The sequence below is a fragment of the Daldinia childiae genome (assembly GCF_008694065.1).
Source record: "Daldinia childiae strain JS-1345 chromosome Unknown Scaffold3, whole genome shotgun sequence".
Taxonomy (NCBI): domain Eukaryota; kingdom Fungi; phylum Ascomycota; class Sordariomycetes; order Xylariales; family Hypoxylaceae; genus Daldinia; species Daldinia childiae.
This window is the reverse complement of record NW_022984644.1, coordinates 265,424-281,128: the sequence shown is the minus strand read 5'-3', so window position 1 is coordinate 281,128 and position 15,705 is coordinate 265,424. Positions and strand designations below refer to the sequence as shown.

General features: G+C 47.2%; 3 protein-coding genes across 3 annotated transcripts; 1 reads left to right on the top strand and 2 right to left on the bottom strand.

Moving 5' to 3' along the window:
* Nucleotides 1-7,533: 7,533 nt before the first annotated feature.
* Nucleotides 7,534-8,699, bottom strand: GL218_02832 (glutathione-dependent formaldehyde-activating enzyme; the record flags this gene model as incomplete). Its single annotated transcript, XM_033579369.1, has 2 exons — nucleotides 7,534-8,564; nucleotides 8,618-8,699. The coding sequence occupies 2 exons, from the start codon at nucleotides 8,697-8,699 to the stop codon at nucleotides 7,534-7,536; spliced, it is 1,113 nt and encodes a 370-aa protein (XP_033436357.1).
* Nucleotides 8,700-9,453: 754 nt separating this feature from the next.
* Nucleotides 9,454-12,526, bottom strand: GL218_02831 (Dolichyl-phosphate-mannose-protein mannosyltransferase 1; the record flags this gene model as incomplete). Its single annotated transcript, XM_033579368.1, has 4 exons — nucleotides 9,454-9,963; nucleotides 10,129-11,879; nucleotides 11,937-12,226; nucleotides 12,291-12,526. 4 exons carry the CDS (start codon nucleotides 12,524-12,526, stop codon nucleotides 9,454-9,456), a joined length of 2,787 nt encoding a protein of 928 aa, XP_033436358.1.
* Nucleotides 12,527-13,603: 1,077 nt separating this feature from the next.
* Nucleotides 13,604-15,258, top strand: GL218_02830 (uncharacterized protein; the record flags this gene model as incomplete). The annotated part of the gene is made up of 2 exons (XM_033579367.1): nucleotides 13,604-13,694; nucleotides 13,754-15,258. The coding sequence occupies 2 exons, from the start codon at nucleotides 13,604-13,606 to the stop codon at nucleotides 15,256-15,258; spliced, it is 1,596 nt and encodes a 531-aa protein (XP_033436359.1).
* Nucleotides 15,259-15,705: the final 447 nt, after the last annotated feature.

Below are 15,705 nucleotides of genomic sequence, written 5' to 3'. Positions count from 1 at the left end.
GGAGAGACTTTTCTTCTTTTCTTCTTTCTTCTCTTCGTTGCATAAACTTTAGGTTACGATTTGTGTTGATATGGTGGCGTTCTACGGAGATATCCCAGGAGATTAGGGAGCGGGCGACAAGGGATTTTGTCGCGATGGTCTGCATTTTTTCTAAACGCGGTCATGGATGATATAAAGTATTGGTGCCAACACCGTACATACTAAATTCCTTTCTTTGATCAAGTTTTTTTGCGTCGTCATTTGCGCGGCTGAACATAGCACTCACGGTTACCAGCATAAGCATTGAGGGAGGTGGTATCATAGTTGAACCCCAAAAATTGCACGAGCGGGCAGGGATCTTACGAGGCAGAATTCTGACCTTTCCAGTATCAGATTACATTATCCTAATCATAGAAATCGACCTTTGCATGGTCCTACTTATAAGGGCTAATATATGGGGTTGGTCGTCCCTCTCGATAGAAGCTTCGTCATATTGCGATTTTGCCCGCAGGAAGCCAGAATAGAATACGTTAAAGTAAATTTTAAGTACATGCAAAGTGATGTTATCGTGTCTCGTATATTACAGAATGTCTAAAGTTGGTCCCGAGGCAATGGTAAACCACCGGCGTGGTGCAACTCATAGCTAAATCTATCAAGATACTGCAGGCAAGGACTAAATAAGGTAGTACACACATATTGCTTTTCCCCCACAACATGTAAGTACCTAATCCAACGTTCCAAGGTTGTTGGCCAAGCACGGGAACACAGATCGTTGTAGGTGGCGTATTTGGCGTCTGACTTCAATATGTGTTACTCCAGAACGCCACTATCAAAAACGGTACCGCGTCGTAGAAAAAATCTTGAACCAACGACAGGTTTAATCATACGTAAGCTTAATCTCCTGTCTGATTACATTCTTCCTCAAATCGGTTTAAACATCAGGTTCGTCGCGCTGTTCGAAGAAAATGCGTGATGGTCCGATATCATGATTTGCGAAAGTGAGGATCTTAGATTTGCCTTTAGATCTTGTGAGATTTACACAGGTACCGTCGAAGATTGCATGCATGCATATAACAGAATTAATTAAATATGTACATTAATTATAAGTATACTTGTATTTTCTTACTTACAAAGCTAAACCACTTACATAACCCTAGCTCGTCGGCGTCGGCGTCTCGCGCTGATCGAGTGACCGTAATCCGTACTTCGTACATAAATCAGCTAAGACGCGCTAAATACACTAAGCGTTTTATTCAAATCTTAGAAGCTAGCGCAGTCGCGAGTCCTCGTTATTCCCGGGCGTACGGAAATTCCAATGAACAACTCCAGCGCTGGCCCGTTATTCGTTCGCATCCAATGAATCGTCTCGCCTAGCGCTCACAACTGGTTCGCCCTTCAAATTGTCTAGCGTAGCAGCCAAGCACAAACAAGCCTTTTCGCAAATGCAGAACCTGCATGGTGCGTCTACCAAAATGGCTCCCTGCCCTGGTTATGGTTCTATCTTGGGTACTATCTTTCGCATCAATCTAACAGCAGGTACAATACATACATATGGATACTTTCATACATGTAGGTATCCATAATGCACATCTTGACAGTAGGGTATGTACATTACATATAAGTACATAAATTGTGTACTACGTCAATTTATGCATGTACTACCGTACTATGGCTGTATGGTTGTATGGATGAAATACCTGGACCCCGGCTCTTAAAGTTGGCCAATCGCATTCTCCGCTTTGGCATGTTATCTATCCGGATGCGGTAATCCACTTTCCAGAACCCAGAAGCAGGGAAAGGGAAAGCGCTGGGAACTGTGTGCTACCACGTGTGGGGGAAGATCTTCTTTTGCTCCTTTTTTCGGGCACATGTTCTTCTCTTTTGCCTGCCGACGCGCGAAAAAGATTGATATGAATAATGGCAATTACAGTAATATCGCCGAAACTTCGACTGCCTATTACGGAGATAATGAATAGTGGATGAAGTTAGCGAATGACTCGTCCGAAAAGACGAGACGTAGACAGTCGAAGCCATATCAACTACACTCATACACGTGTAGTAGTGGACCTTTTTTTCCCCCCGTTACTTTCGGTACCGATCCCGGCTAACAACTTACGTGTAGAACTACTAGGGCTTCAGGGCTTCAGGGCTTTGAGGAACTTCAGAAGCTAAAACTAATATGAATGGCTAAATCATCCCCTTCCCGCGCTTGTTGCCGCTTTTGCCGCATCGCCGGGCATTCCTCACTCGATGCGGTTGGCAAGGGGGTGTTCCCTAGCCCGTGTGATTCGTGCCCGCCGTGACGATAGGATTTCTCATACATCTGCGAGCTCAAGGCGGCCGATGTGAATGGAAGGGGGGGTGATACGGAAGAGTGATGATATGGGTGCAGCTTACCTGCCAGCCTGCCCGGGTTTCGATTAAGCAAAAATCGGCGATCCGTCATCTGAAATTCCAGACTTACTACGTACATACTTGTCGCTTTCTACATAGTATACGTCCATACATACACATCTATCTCATCTCATCTTATACCATCGCGATTTCATTTACACCTGCGCGCGCGCACGCTGGGTGAGATCCCGCTAGGGTATCATCACGAGAAAATTATCAGATCCCGTCAAGTAAGACCACGGCTTTACTCCCCTTTGGCGGGTGATCATACATACATACATACCTAGATACAACCCCGACACGGTTGGATTTCAATTGCATTGCTTCCACTTTACGTGGGGGGTTTTAAGTAGTTGGGGGAATTTCCCGGTGCTCTGCTCCGGCTTTCCAATCCCGAACTAGCATCGGCTTATTACTAGTATATCTAATTTTCCTGCTAGGCCTCGGCTCTACTGCTACTACGGTACCTAAGGTATTGTTGGTTTAGCAGTTGAAACAAGTGCATGATAGCTTACGGGGCGAGAGACGTGTGCAGCAAAAGGTACGCTATGTAAGGATGAACCGGCCGGTTGTCTCCCATCGGCCAGAATAGCCTTTCTAGTGGGTATCTACAGTCACACGCACGAGCTTTCTGACGAGGTACGTAGGGACCCGTACATACGTGGTGTACTGCAAGTCGAGATATCCCTCTACGCATACGCAGTGTCAATCATCAGTGTCAATCGCGCATAGTTTAATATGGTACCGTATAGTACGACTGCTATACGGAAAAGGACGTCTCTTGCAACAGGGCGACGTCACTGCGATGGAAATAGCGCCTTTAGGCAAGGTTCTACCGGCTTGTCAGGTCCCCTTCCCTCCAAGTCCCCTGCCCAGCCTGCAAGACGGGCGCTGGCGAGATGTCGGGCGCCTTGGCAACGATACGCCAAGTGAGCCGCATCTTGAGGAGGAAGTGGGCGAGAGATAGATTTCGGACTACATATATAGATCGCATTACCTAACCTGTGCACTGCGAACACGGCACGGGCTGCAACGACAGCAGATCATGAGATAAGTGCCGGTGTAGGAAAGGCCCTACTAGACCTATACCCATAATACTGTGGATTCTCGCCCTTCGCTCTGCTTTGCCGCGCGATTTCATCTTAGATGGACCAGATGCGCGTGAGATCTTCGGTCCTCAGCTAGACGTGGCAAAGGTCGGCCTGTCGTGAGCGAGTGAGAAACGGGTGACCGTAGTGAGTAATGTTGAGTGTGACTTATTTCCCGTGCTGTAGTGTATATCCACGGTCTCGAAGCTGAGTCGACGGGATGTCCCGCCAAAGTCTTGTATACTTCCTCGAGACTTTGCCGTCACAAATCCCTACCACGACGCCATATTACCCGAATTCACCTACTCTGTTACCTTAACCGGCGACGAGGCCTTTTTCTGGTCCCCTGCCTTACCGATTGAGTTATAATAATTAAGAACGATTGGGCTGAGCTATAATATCCAAATATCCTTGAGTTTTGCTCTCTCTCACCCTTCTTCTTTCGGCGAGGTGATGGGAAGGATCTGGCGAGAGGGTGTCATGCAGTATGATGGACGTTGGGTGCGTGCTGGTGTCGGTGTGCCACAGCAAACAACGTCTTTTCTGTTTCGAGCTGGACGCATCGGGGCTTTGTTAGTTTACATACAGGGTCTCCTTTTCCCACTCGTCTGGCCCGTCTCCAACGCACGGGGAAAAAAAATTGCCATGCCATGTCACCTCTGCTCCCCCCCATGTATGTATATAGGGCTGCTACGGTGCCTCCACCTAGTTAGATAGATTGTACATGTCGTATACATACGCATACCGTACATGCACGCGTGTATTTGCATTACATCGTATGCACTGCCGTACATGGTCTGGCAGTCATATACCGGTAGCTATATAGTACTCAGCCATACATGACAGCCTATACACTACGTAGGTAGCAGTGCTCGTGCCTGCCGCGCAACCTCGATGCTGCATGCGAAAAGCTTGTTCCATCTTGGCTATTTGTTCCGTAGTGTTGGACCAGCTTACAGTCCTACCATAACATGCACTCGTCCCGGAACAGGGGGTTGATCTGCGGGCTGAAGGTCGAAGGGAAGTTGCCCTAGTCCTACGGGTGATCTGGAAGCTGGGACTACGGCTAGCGATGGCTTTGCCGTCGTCGGCGATATAATATCAAATGGCATATTTGATTTGTCAAGGTCGCGGTAGATGAGGGAGGGAGGGAATGTGAGGGGAGGAAAGGGAAAGGGAAGGGGGAAAGAAAAAGAAAGACGTAGGCATGTGATGCGTGGGGTGCGACACAGATCGCACTCTATTCCTTCTTAGAATCCTTCGAAAAAACGCCACGACGAGTCGCTCGGCTGGGAGATGCCGACGTTGCGCAAGGACTTACGAGGAGAGTTGGTGGCTAGCCGGGGCTTGTTCGGGTTGGTAGGTGGCGAAAGTATCAGGATGGCATAGACAAATAGATCCAGCCTAGAAGTATCTACGTTGATGGGGGAATGAGGTTATCGTGACCTCCTTGCTTGCTTATCGTCGCACAGACGAGGCGGGTGAGAGATACTGTCCCGTGGTGCCGACTTGACCCGGCGCTCGGGTGATGCCGGATTTTCGGCGCTGTGCCCGGTTCGTCCCGGTAGGGGTGAGTTTCGGGACCTTCCGGGGTTCTCCTTTTGAGGCGGTGGCGGAGTAAAGGGGTTGATATCGGCGGGTATTCACTTGTGGATGCGACAGACGGCGTATTATATATTCGGATAAGTGGCCCCTTTTCCGGACCCTAAGTCTTTTACGCCGGACGGAGCTGTCTTATTACGACTCCGTATGAAGGTTATGATTATGTTACGTCTCCTGTCACTCATAGATATTGGGAGTATTTCGCAATGCTTGTAGACTATAACTAGATGATATATATAACTAGATAGCCTAGTATCACGTCTTGTTTATTCTCTCTGCTCCTGTAAATATGTGTTAGTTATACTATAATAAATTCATATATTTGTAACTAGGTAGCCATACATTGGAATGTACATTCTCTATACGCGTATAGTGTTGGCTCGGACGTCTATCCTCCACCCCCTTTTTATGGGATTTGAGACGGCGTAAATCCTCAGGTGTAAACGATAAAAGTAAACCAACGATTGCGTTTTATCAGCCTGATTTATTGAGACTGACGTGTTTATGCTCTTGAAGTTTATAGATAAATTTTTTTTAAAATATCGTACTTGGTACCTAGGTAGTTATAGGTCGTCTTCACTAGCCCACTATATCCTTTCAATTGGATCGCTGATCCCTTTAAAGGATGTATCTTAGTGAACTCCCGCGCAAACAGCGTTTGGTATATAAGAGTTAATCCATGTGCGCTTAGCCGATGTTGAAGAATCGTCGAGTTCCAGCAAAAAAAATTCGATATGCGAGTAGCCGTGTTCAAGAGACGGTAGACGTGTACTTAAAAACATATACGTACCATATACTACGACTACCTTCCATAACCGATCATCTAAGACTATACACAGAAAGTAAAAGTATCGAGTCTCGAAATTTTAATTTATTTAAATGTCTAGCATACTTAAGACAATTCCTTTTAAAACTTGTAAGGAGCTAATCCCGGGATGGTCTCGAGCGGACCGGGGTGGATCCGACCCATTTCACGAAGTCCGGCCGGTATACAAAATGGAAGTAAAGGATTTTTTTTTTTCTTACTCCCACTACTGTTTGTGCGCAACTTAAAATGCGCGTTACCGTACAAAAATTCCATCCAAGTCCGGTCCCATAGCTCAGTAGGTTAGAGCGTCGTACTAATATAGTTACTATGTAATTATATCTTAGTCCATGCGAAGGCCGGCGGTTCGAGCCCGCCTGGGACCATTTGATTTTTTTGGTCTTTGAGGGAGATTTATTTTTGATGGATTTTTAATTAAATATTTTTGTGTTGAGAATCGTATAAGGCGTCTGTTCAACCTAACCCTGCTCCCTAATGCTGAAGTGAATTGATGGAATTGAGATGGTTCTTGTGTTATCTAGTAGCTTTCGATCTTATACTTCTTATTTTCTCGTTTTATAGTGCCTATGTGCCTTGTTCTGGTCAATACTAGTAAAGTGTTGTACAGCATAAAGAGTATTTCAAATCGAAGGTCATATCAGTTGGTTACACTAACTGCGAGCTTTTAACCTTCTATCTGACCTTTTATTTGACCTTACCCAAGTGTCTTAGAAATGTCAAAGCAGCTTTTGGTAGACGAGTGAATGATGCTGCGGAAATATGACTGGTCTCATCGACCGTCTGGAAATTTGAGCTGCGCGTCTGACCTCAATTGATCTAATTCGACCGCCGGAAGTTATTGGAATCATTACAGTTGTCCATGATAATTTTAGAAGTGACTTACCTAGCGCCTAGAGATATTAGTGTTTCGATCTTAAAAGCGTCATCCAAATTCTACAAGAACGTTGATATAGTAACTAAGAGTTCTTCTAACAATGTTATGTAAAATGCATTGAATAACTTGGCCTGTAAGGGTTTAAGAAAGCACTGTCAACCGAGTGATATCACTGCGCTTTATAGTCATGGGAATATAAGCAAAATCAGGATGTCGACAGGACTGGCTCGTCAACCCCAAGGCTGCTTGCTATCTAGTAGATCGACGTGATACACAATAGCTGATATACTCTAAGTGGAAGAGGTTCGTAAGATAATATCTTGATATATGGTCAATAAAGCTATAAGTCATGCGCGCGACTTATTATTGGCCATCATAGTGACTAACATACCCATCCCTTTTATGAAATACTCTCTGTATCGCTCTCCAGAGGCACATATTCTGTTATATTCTAAATTCAGGTTTAACCTATGAAAGTTGAGGACTCGGTAAGATTAAAAAAGAGTGTTAGCTGCCTGTTTAAGCATAGTGGTTGTGTCTACTCTTGGGGGAATCGACACCCCCCCCCCCCCCCCCCCCCCCCCCTTTTAAGATGTTGAAGCATTGTGTAGTAACATATCTAATTAGTATACCAACTGGACTATGTTCTCGTGTAAGTAAAGTTTGCCTGGTAACGACGAACGGGCAATTTGTTAGTTAACTTATTACATCAACTTCATATTATATACAACCCAAACCCCTATTCAAAGTCCTCACCCTTATCCTTTTCTTCAACTACCCACCATCCCATCTTCCTCTTCTCGCTCCCTTAACCCCTCTGCTAACATCCCTATCACATCACTCCCCCATCTTGCCACCTCTCCAAACCTTCCATTCTCAGCATCCTCCTGAAAACTCACTCTTCCACGCCACCAATCCAACCATCTCTCCGCTCGCGCCCCCTCATCCGCAGCTAGCAACCCAACGCTCACGTCGATAAGATCAGGGCGCCAGCGATCATGCCAGAAGACAGAGGCGCCGCAGCGCGGGCAGAACTCGCGGAAGACGCCCGGCGAGCTTTCGTAGGTGCGGAGGGGAGAGTAGGTCTGCTGGAGGGTAGAAAAATCGAGAGGGAGGGCATCGGATGATATATTTGAGAGAGAAGCAGGCGTAGGTGAGGAGGTAGAAGTAGGCAGTAGAAAGAAAATATTACTCCGCGGCACAAACGCCCACGTCTGTATTTCAAATCCAGCAGCTAATCGGCAAGACCGACAGGCACATGTACCGGCCATATACCTCGTCAAGTCTGGATTATCCTTACTATGCGGGCGCAGCCACCATTTCTCATCGCGCGGGTTATCGATGGCTTCGCGCGGCGAGGTCACGGCTGGAACTATAAGGTCCGAAAACCCGGACCACGGGAGCTGGCTCGAGGCATCAGGGCGTGTAATATAGAAGCGGACTGTTTTGCAGTGACAGTGCGCTTCCAGTATATCCTTGCTATCCCCGCCTCTGTCGTCGGTTATCTGGCTCTTTTCGGGCAACTCGGCCCCCTTGATGAGCTTGATGAAAGGGGATAGACCGCCGTCTTTAGTGTTATCAGTATTGATATGTCTAGCATATCTCAGGAGCGGCTCTTTCTCGTCGTCCGCTTCTACTAATTCATCGTCGGCGCCAACACGTCCGATGATAGTACCGGTAGCTACCTCCCAGGACTTATCGTTTTCATCGTCGCCAACGGCAGAGTACCGAAATACATGGCAGCCACAGGTGCCACAGAAATAACGCTGGGGAGTAGTGGCAGAGGGCCGCGCAGTCTCGACTGGATATGCGACGAGGTCGTTTAGAGATCGCGGCACCTGGATAGGTGCATACGATACGCATAGTAGACCGGAACTATGGCGGCAATCGTAGCAGTGGCATAAGTCAACACCCAAAGGACTGGATGTGAACTCATTGGTGCGCAATACGACCGTCTGCTTTGCAGCACCGCAGAGGCAAGAGATTACGATTTCGACATTACACGACATCGAGGGTAAAGAGTTAACTTTAGGTATATATTAATGTTGACTTGACCGAGGGAATTTTGAAGTCAAGCTATTAAGTTCATTAACATATCCATGGGCGTTCCCCCGCACCTTTATAAATCTAATGGGCGATAGTCGGAGCTTGTCTCACGTATATTCATTTAAATGTCTAGACGGAACTTGCTGCGATTGGAAGCATCATAGTACTCATATTCACGTCAGTATAGCGGAACTACGGCCCGTCAAAGCAAGGCATCGTAGTTGGAGGTTGGAGACACGAATAGCCCACCCGTTATGGACGATGACGCTCATCCTGACACTACAGAGAGAATACGACAGTCATGTAATAGATGGAACACATGGACACATCAAAATCTTCAGATTAAAGGAAATAGGCTGCGATCAGCAGGTATAACTGACATGGTTCTAGTTTGTCTTCGCAAGACAATCGCTCCAATATCCCTATCTCTTTTTGTTTGCATTCCGCATTCCTAAAAAGTTTTCCCCTTCCGTGATCTTCATTAATATGGTGATATACACGAGTCTAGCGGACAACGCCGTTCGTCCGGGTAAACTCTTTACATTTAGAATGAACCAACATCAGTGGAGATTTTCTTCGCCATGACTTTGTCACACAATGAAACGTGAGGCTAAATCAGGAACTAGAGCAATGAACTAAGGCGTTTAAACAGTTGCCTCGTTACCCTCGCTAGCTGGCTTAGGGACAGACTTCTCGGCTTCCTTCTCACCATCCTTGCTTGATGACGCTTCCTGAGGGATAGTGTCATCTCTCACTAAATTCTTAGTCTCCTGGTTAGCACCCTCAACATCAGGATGTGGTGGCGCGACGCCCGCGGCGGCGAGCTCTTCTACTGGAACTTCGACTTCGTTGCCGTTGGCGTCGACGACGCGCGTTCTCGTTTCGTACTTGGTCTTGAATTCGACTTTGCCTTCGAGCGCCTTCACTTGCTCTTCGTTGAGGATATTGCCGTCCTGGTCCCGGTATTCGACTCGCTCTTCGCGGTTGATCACTTTTTGACCCTGGGGTTCGAACTTGGGTGCCCCCGAGATACCCACTTTTGGGGCATCTTGATTGTTATCAGCTGCGGGCTGGACTGGCACTTGGTTTTTGTTGTCTACAGCGGGTTGAGAGGTCTGGGCGATTGGGGCTGCAAGTCCTGAGTATGCTTCGTACTATACAAGAGATATGCATTAGTCTAGTTACCGTCTAATTGATAATTTGTAAATCCTGACATATGCACTTCATATCTGTATCCAAAATCCATATAGGAACAAGAACACGAACATCTACCTTCAAACTCGCTCTCTTGACGGCATGCCATGGGGAGGGATACTTACGCTCTCCAAGAAAGTGTTGCAATCCCAATCCCAAGTGCTGAATAGCTTGACACGGTTGCATTCTGCCTTTGTCCAGGCATTTCCGTATGCGAGGGGCGAATATAGGGCAAAGACAGCGGCGGAGATAGCCAATAGCGTAACTACACTGGCCTTGTTGATGATAGAGTTTCCCCTGACGCTTGCAAATCGAGCCGTAGTAAAGTCGATAAACTGGGAAAATGCTAGGACAGCGAAGACCAGCGCAGGGAAGTAGTGGTGAAGGAAGAGTTGACGTCCCATCAAGAAAAAGGGGAAGTAGTGGAAAGCCCACCCGAGCACCCAAGTTCCAATCTCGTAGTCGAATCGCTTGAACGTGGCGCTCTCATAGTCGTTGCAGCTGCGCTGCCATCGAAGGACAGCGATGGCCTTGAAGACTACGTAAATAACAACGGCGAGGGTTGAGGTGTACCATACGATGGGATTACCCATTAGGTAGATCTGGCGGTGGTTTTTACCCCAGAAGTTGATACCACGGCGGAGGATCGGCCAAGACTCAGGACGAGAGTCCCAGGCATGAGACTCAACCAGACCTGCGTTGGTCTTCCACATAACCTTCTGCAGTTCCCAGAATTTGCCGAGGAACCCGGGGTTAACGTAGTTGACCTTCTCGGCATCGCTGTCTAATTGCGGGTGCGCATTGGACTCAATGTACCATAAGCTGTTAGGAAGAGTACCACCTTTGGCACAAGTAACTTCCTGCTGTTCAGATGCCCAATCCGGTAACTTCACCTTGTGAGAGAATAGGACGCAACCAGTCATAACGTGGACGAGTCTAAACTTGGTCTGGATGGTTCGGAGCCGCCCCTTGGCGATGGACCCGAGAGACTGCTTCTTGGCAATTTCGACACGGAATAGATCATTAGCGTCACCAGCGAATCCTTCATATCCATATGCAGATACTTCATTTTGCCAGTCGGCTTCACTAACGGGCGGTCTAACATCGTGAGAGTGAAGGCGACGATGAGTAGCCAGGTGATATAGTCGGATCACATCGCCATCCTTGATGTAGTTCTCAGTTATGTTCTTTGCATTGTCCCAAGCGCCGGTTCCGTTGATAGGTTCACCATTAATATCTAAAGGCTGAGTCTGGTTCTCGAGCAAGAATAGGTTGTTGTCATCCTTGTGGGGGTAGAGGGTGATCTGCTGTTGCTGACTGCCTGTAGGGTACATTAGGGGGTGAGAATGAAGATATCCTCCCTGAGTGTTAACATGCCGGATGGAGACACGGCTGCCGAAGGCAACATCGACCGGCACATCTTGCATGCCCTTGTTGTTCAACGTAGCCTGAAATTCAGAGCTCATAAATCCATCTCCGTCGCCAGGATTTGAGAGGCAAATGAAGTGAATAGCGAATATACCTAAGTATATGGTAATGGGAATAATAATCAAGCAGAAAGCACGGGCCAAAAAGTGCTTCGCAAAGATGCGAATGGTGACAGTTTTGGTGTCACCAAGGAGCACCCACAATTGTACGAGAGTCAAGGTTCCTACCCAGGCAATTGTGAAGAGTCCAACCCATTTGATGCTGAGTGTAATTCCCATTCCCACGCCGGTCATGAAAAGCCAGAACCACCAGCCGGCATCGAACGCCTTTGAAGGACCCAGTTCATGTTGGTTGGTGAAGGATGTGAAGGCGAGCGCAGTGAATGCAGTAGCGGCGACTAGGGGAGAATCGAGAAGAATCAGACGGGCTTGGGTGAGGAGACCATTCTCTATGTTGCATGTAAGCGTAAGGTTATTGTCAAGTGGTTAGTAGAAGGGGAGCTTACCGAAGATGAGAAAAGCAGCACCGAGGGCGGCCGTAGCCGTACGACAACCGGCAGCCTTCAGAGTCAAAAATATAGTCGGGATCAAGGCAATACCACAAATGGCAGGATATAGTCGCATAGCCACGTACGGGACACCTGGCTCTAGATAATCCTTGCCAATCTCCTTGAAGTCGAAGTCACCGTTAAAACCAGCAAGCCAACCGAAAAGTGTAATAAGTAGCTTAGCTAACGGTGGATGGACGTCCATGAAGAATTTACCCTTGATATACTTAGTCGCAAACCCACCAAAGCTATAAAGAACATCCGGTATTAATATTGATAACCTCCATGGCTATAGCTTAATAGGGAACTTACTGTACTTCATCAAAGACGACACTCGAGGGTTGGTAGATGCGGAATAGTCGCACAACGGCACCAATAATGGTCAAGACTAACATAACCTGGTAGTCAGAGAAGGGTAGTAAGAAGACATCATTATCCTCGACACCCTCTGAAGTATAGTCATCGTGTTTGACTTGATCCTTGGGTTTCGGAGGTGTGTAGGGACCGCCTTTTGTAGCGGGCGGCTTGGCCGAACTGGACCTCGCCATATTGAATCGGGATGCGGGATGTGGGATGCAGCTGCAATAAAACTCGATAGTATTGAATTGGGACAAAATGGAAAGAAAGGAGGCGCTTTGTGGCCTTTTTTTCTGGAATTACTCGCGTCGAAATTGCTTGCTCGTGTAACAAAAGGTTTTTTTGGTTACGCGGCAAAAAAAGTATCACACCGAAGAAGTGAATTCAGGTTGATTAACGAAAGTCAAGAAGTAGAAACAATCATTATAAAATAATAAGATAATGAAAGTCCCATTCAAAGAGGTGGGATAAAAATTAAAAGAATTGAGAGAATTCAGATATTTCCCCCCTTTAGTCGCAAAGTTAATCGCAGTTTGCAATTCGCAGTGCGCAGTGCGGCGGGATGGGTTGTGGGAAGGGCTGAAGGCTGAAGGGGGTTTAAAGGGGTGGTGTGAATACGGCGTCAGAATTTATTTTGAGCTTTCGAGCAATCTTCAAAATTCAGTTGCATGGTTAATCCGAGTAATAGTCTTGATGCTACAGTGGCCTCATCCGGATTGGCGGATTGCCCCCAGGGGCTGATAGGGTAGTCTTTTCTAGGCTTTCTAGGGTCCAAAAAAAGATTCAGCTGCCAGTCGCAGACCTCTACCACATGCGCTAGTGGATTAGGTGAATTAATTCGCTACAAGCCTTGTGAAGCCGCGCTATGTACCTAATGTATGCGCCTAAGGGTCTAGAACGAATTGAAATTCGAAGTGCCCCCGCAATTCCGTAATTTATGAACACGAGTAACAGGTATAGTGTTATCAGAGGTAATTGTATCGGGTTATTTATTGGGTTACCGTTATGTTATTGGAAAGTCAAAAGATAACGGTACAAAAGTTACAGTTTTGATTCCGAAGTACAGTTTGGACAGTTTGATTGGTTAAATTTACGGATTATATTTTAATCCGATTACGGTACATGGGTAAACCGACCTTCATGATATTTTGTTAAAGCTCTTTGCTGCGACATCATCGCGCAATTAGCCAATCCTTACTTGCTGCAGCCTCCACAATCGCGTTCACATCTACAAATTTCGAGGGAGGCTCTCTGAAACTGCCATCAATATGGCTACCGATACTAATGGTGATGCAGCTGCAGTTTTGGATGACATCAAACCTCCCCAAGGTGTTGTCTTACCACCCAAAGAATTCAGAAGTAAGTCGAAAGCATCATCCTACTGAATCAGAAGTCGCGCTGAGCTAACCTATCTATAGCTATCCTTGAGAAAACAGCCGGCTTCGTTGCCCGAAATGGTATCGCATTTGAAGATCGCGTCCGAGAAAAAGAGAAGAATAATCCTAAATTCAGCTTCCTTAGCAATGCCGACCCATATAACCCATACTATCTATGGAGGTTAAGCGAGATCAAAGAGGGCCGCGGCACTGCTGTAGCTGCAGGCCGGGTAGGCGAAGCCGCTGCCGTTGTCGAAGCGAAACCCGAAGGCCCTCCAAAACCTCCAGACTTCCAGTTTTCCGCGCGTATGCCCAATATCAGCGCCCAGGATCTCGAGGTTGTGAAATTGACTGCACTCTTCGTTGCAAAGAACGGTAGGCAGTTCATGACTGCACTCTCGCAAAGAGAGGCTGGTAACTACCAATTTGACTTCCTGAGACCGAACCATAGTCTTCACAATTTCTTCCAGCACCTCATCGATCAATACTCGATGCTTCTACGAGCCGGCGGTATCGATGGCGAAGGGGGAAAGGTTCAGCAAGAGAGGATTGCTGAGCTACAGCAGAATATCGATGATAAATATCGTATTCTGAGCCGAGCACGACAAAGGGCCGAATGGCTGAAACACCAAGAGGACGAGAAGCAGAAGAAGGAGGAGGATGAAGAAAAGGAACGACTATCTTACGCCCAGATCGACTGGCACGATTTCGTTGTTGTCGAGACCGTAGTCTTCACCGAAGCTGATGACCAAGCAAACCTACCCCCACCGACTTCCCTCTCTGAACTACAATATGCTTCTCTTGAACAGAAGGCCAAGGTCTCCGTCAGTGCTAACCTACGTATTGAGGAAGCGATGCCTACTGACGAAGACAACGCCTATGGCGGATACGCACAACCACCTAATTGCAATCTTCCTCATCATCCCGTACAACAAGGCGCTCAACCCCCGGCTCAAGGTGCGTATCAGATGGCCCCGCCACCACGCCCCGGTGGCACTCAGGAGGATGAGGAAGCACAGCGGATACGAGAGAGAGAGGAAGCTCGTCTGCGTATGCAACATGCTCAGGCGGAGGCCAAGGGCGGTGCCGCTCCGATGAAGATTAAAGAAAATTATGTTCCTCGCGCGGCTGCGCGAGCGGCTAACCGACAAGGAACTCAAATGGCCCTCTGTCCAAATTGTCATCAGCAAATCCCGATGAATGAGCTAGAAGCGCACATGAGAATCGAGTTACTAGACCCGCAATGGAAGGAGCAGAAGGCCAAAGCCGAATCGCGATATGCGACGACGAATCTGTCACATTCTGATGTTGCTAATAACTTGAAACGATTCGCAAGCCAACGAGGAGACTTGTTCGACGGCGTTACCGGACAACCCATATCTGAAGAAGAGATGGCGAGAAGAAAGCGAGCAGCACTGAATAGCTTCGACGGCAATCCGGATGGCCGGAGCCAGGCTCACATGAACCATATGCAGAGCGTGAACGTCGATGAACAGATTGCTCGGATCCACCAGAGATTTGCTAAGGACAATCAACAAGGCCATTAATGTCTAACCTAATGACCGGTGCGTCTTAATAGCTGGTTATATGCTGATAGAGGAAGCGAGTCATGTCTAGAGAATATCGAGTATGGGATTGTGCGGATAGACGAAACGTACCCGCTACTTATCCTCACCTCAACAAATCTCAAGCTTCTTCTTTACGATCACGCCACAAATATGTGGAGGGAAATCGGGCGAAACAGGACGGTTCACTGGAAGGTCACACAGGTAAACAATACCCAAAAATAATAGTTGGTCTATATTCAAATTGCTCATACTCTAATACAGCGCTGTGCTTCCTGATCGTATTGCTCCCGAACTCGTCGAAGTATCCCGTGATACCAGCTGGGCCGGACGAAGGCCCTGTGTAAAACTAACTCAAGAAATAGTCCGTGTAGGACTGCCTAGTAAAAAAGGTGATTGTAGAACTTGTACTCAAAATCCTCGCTTGAT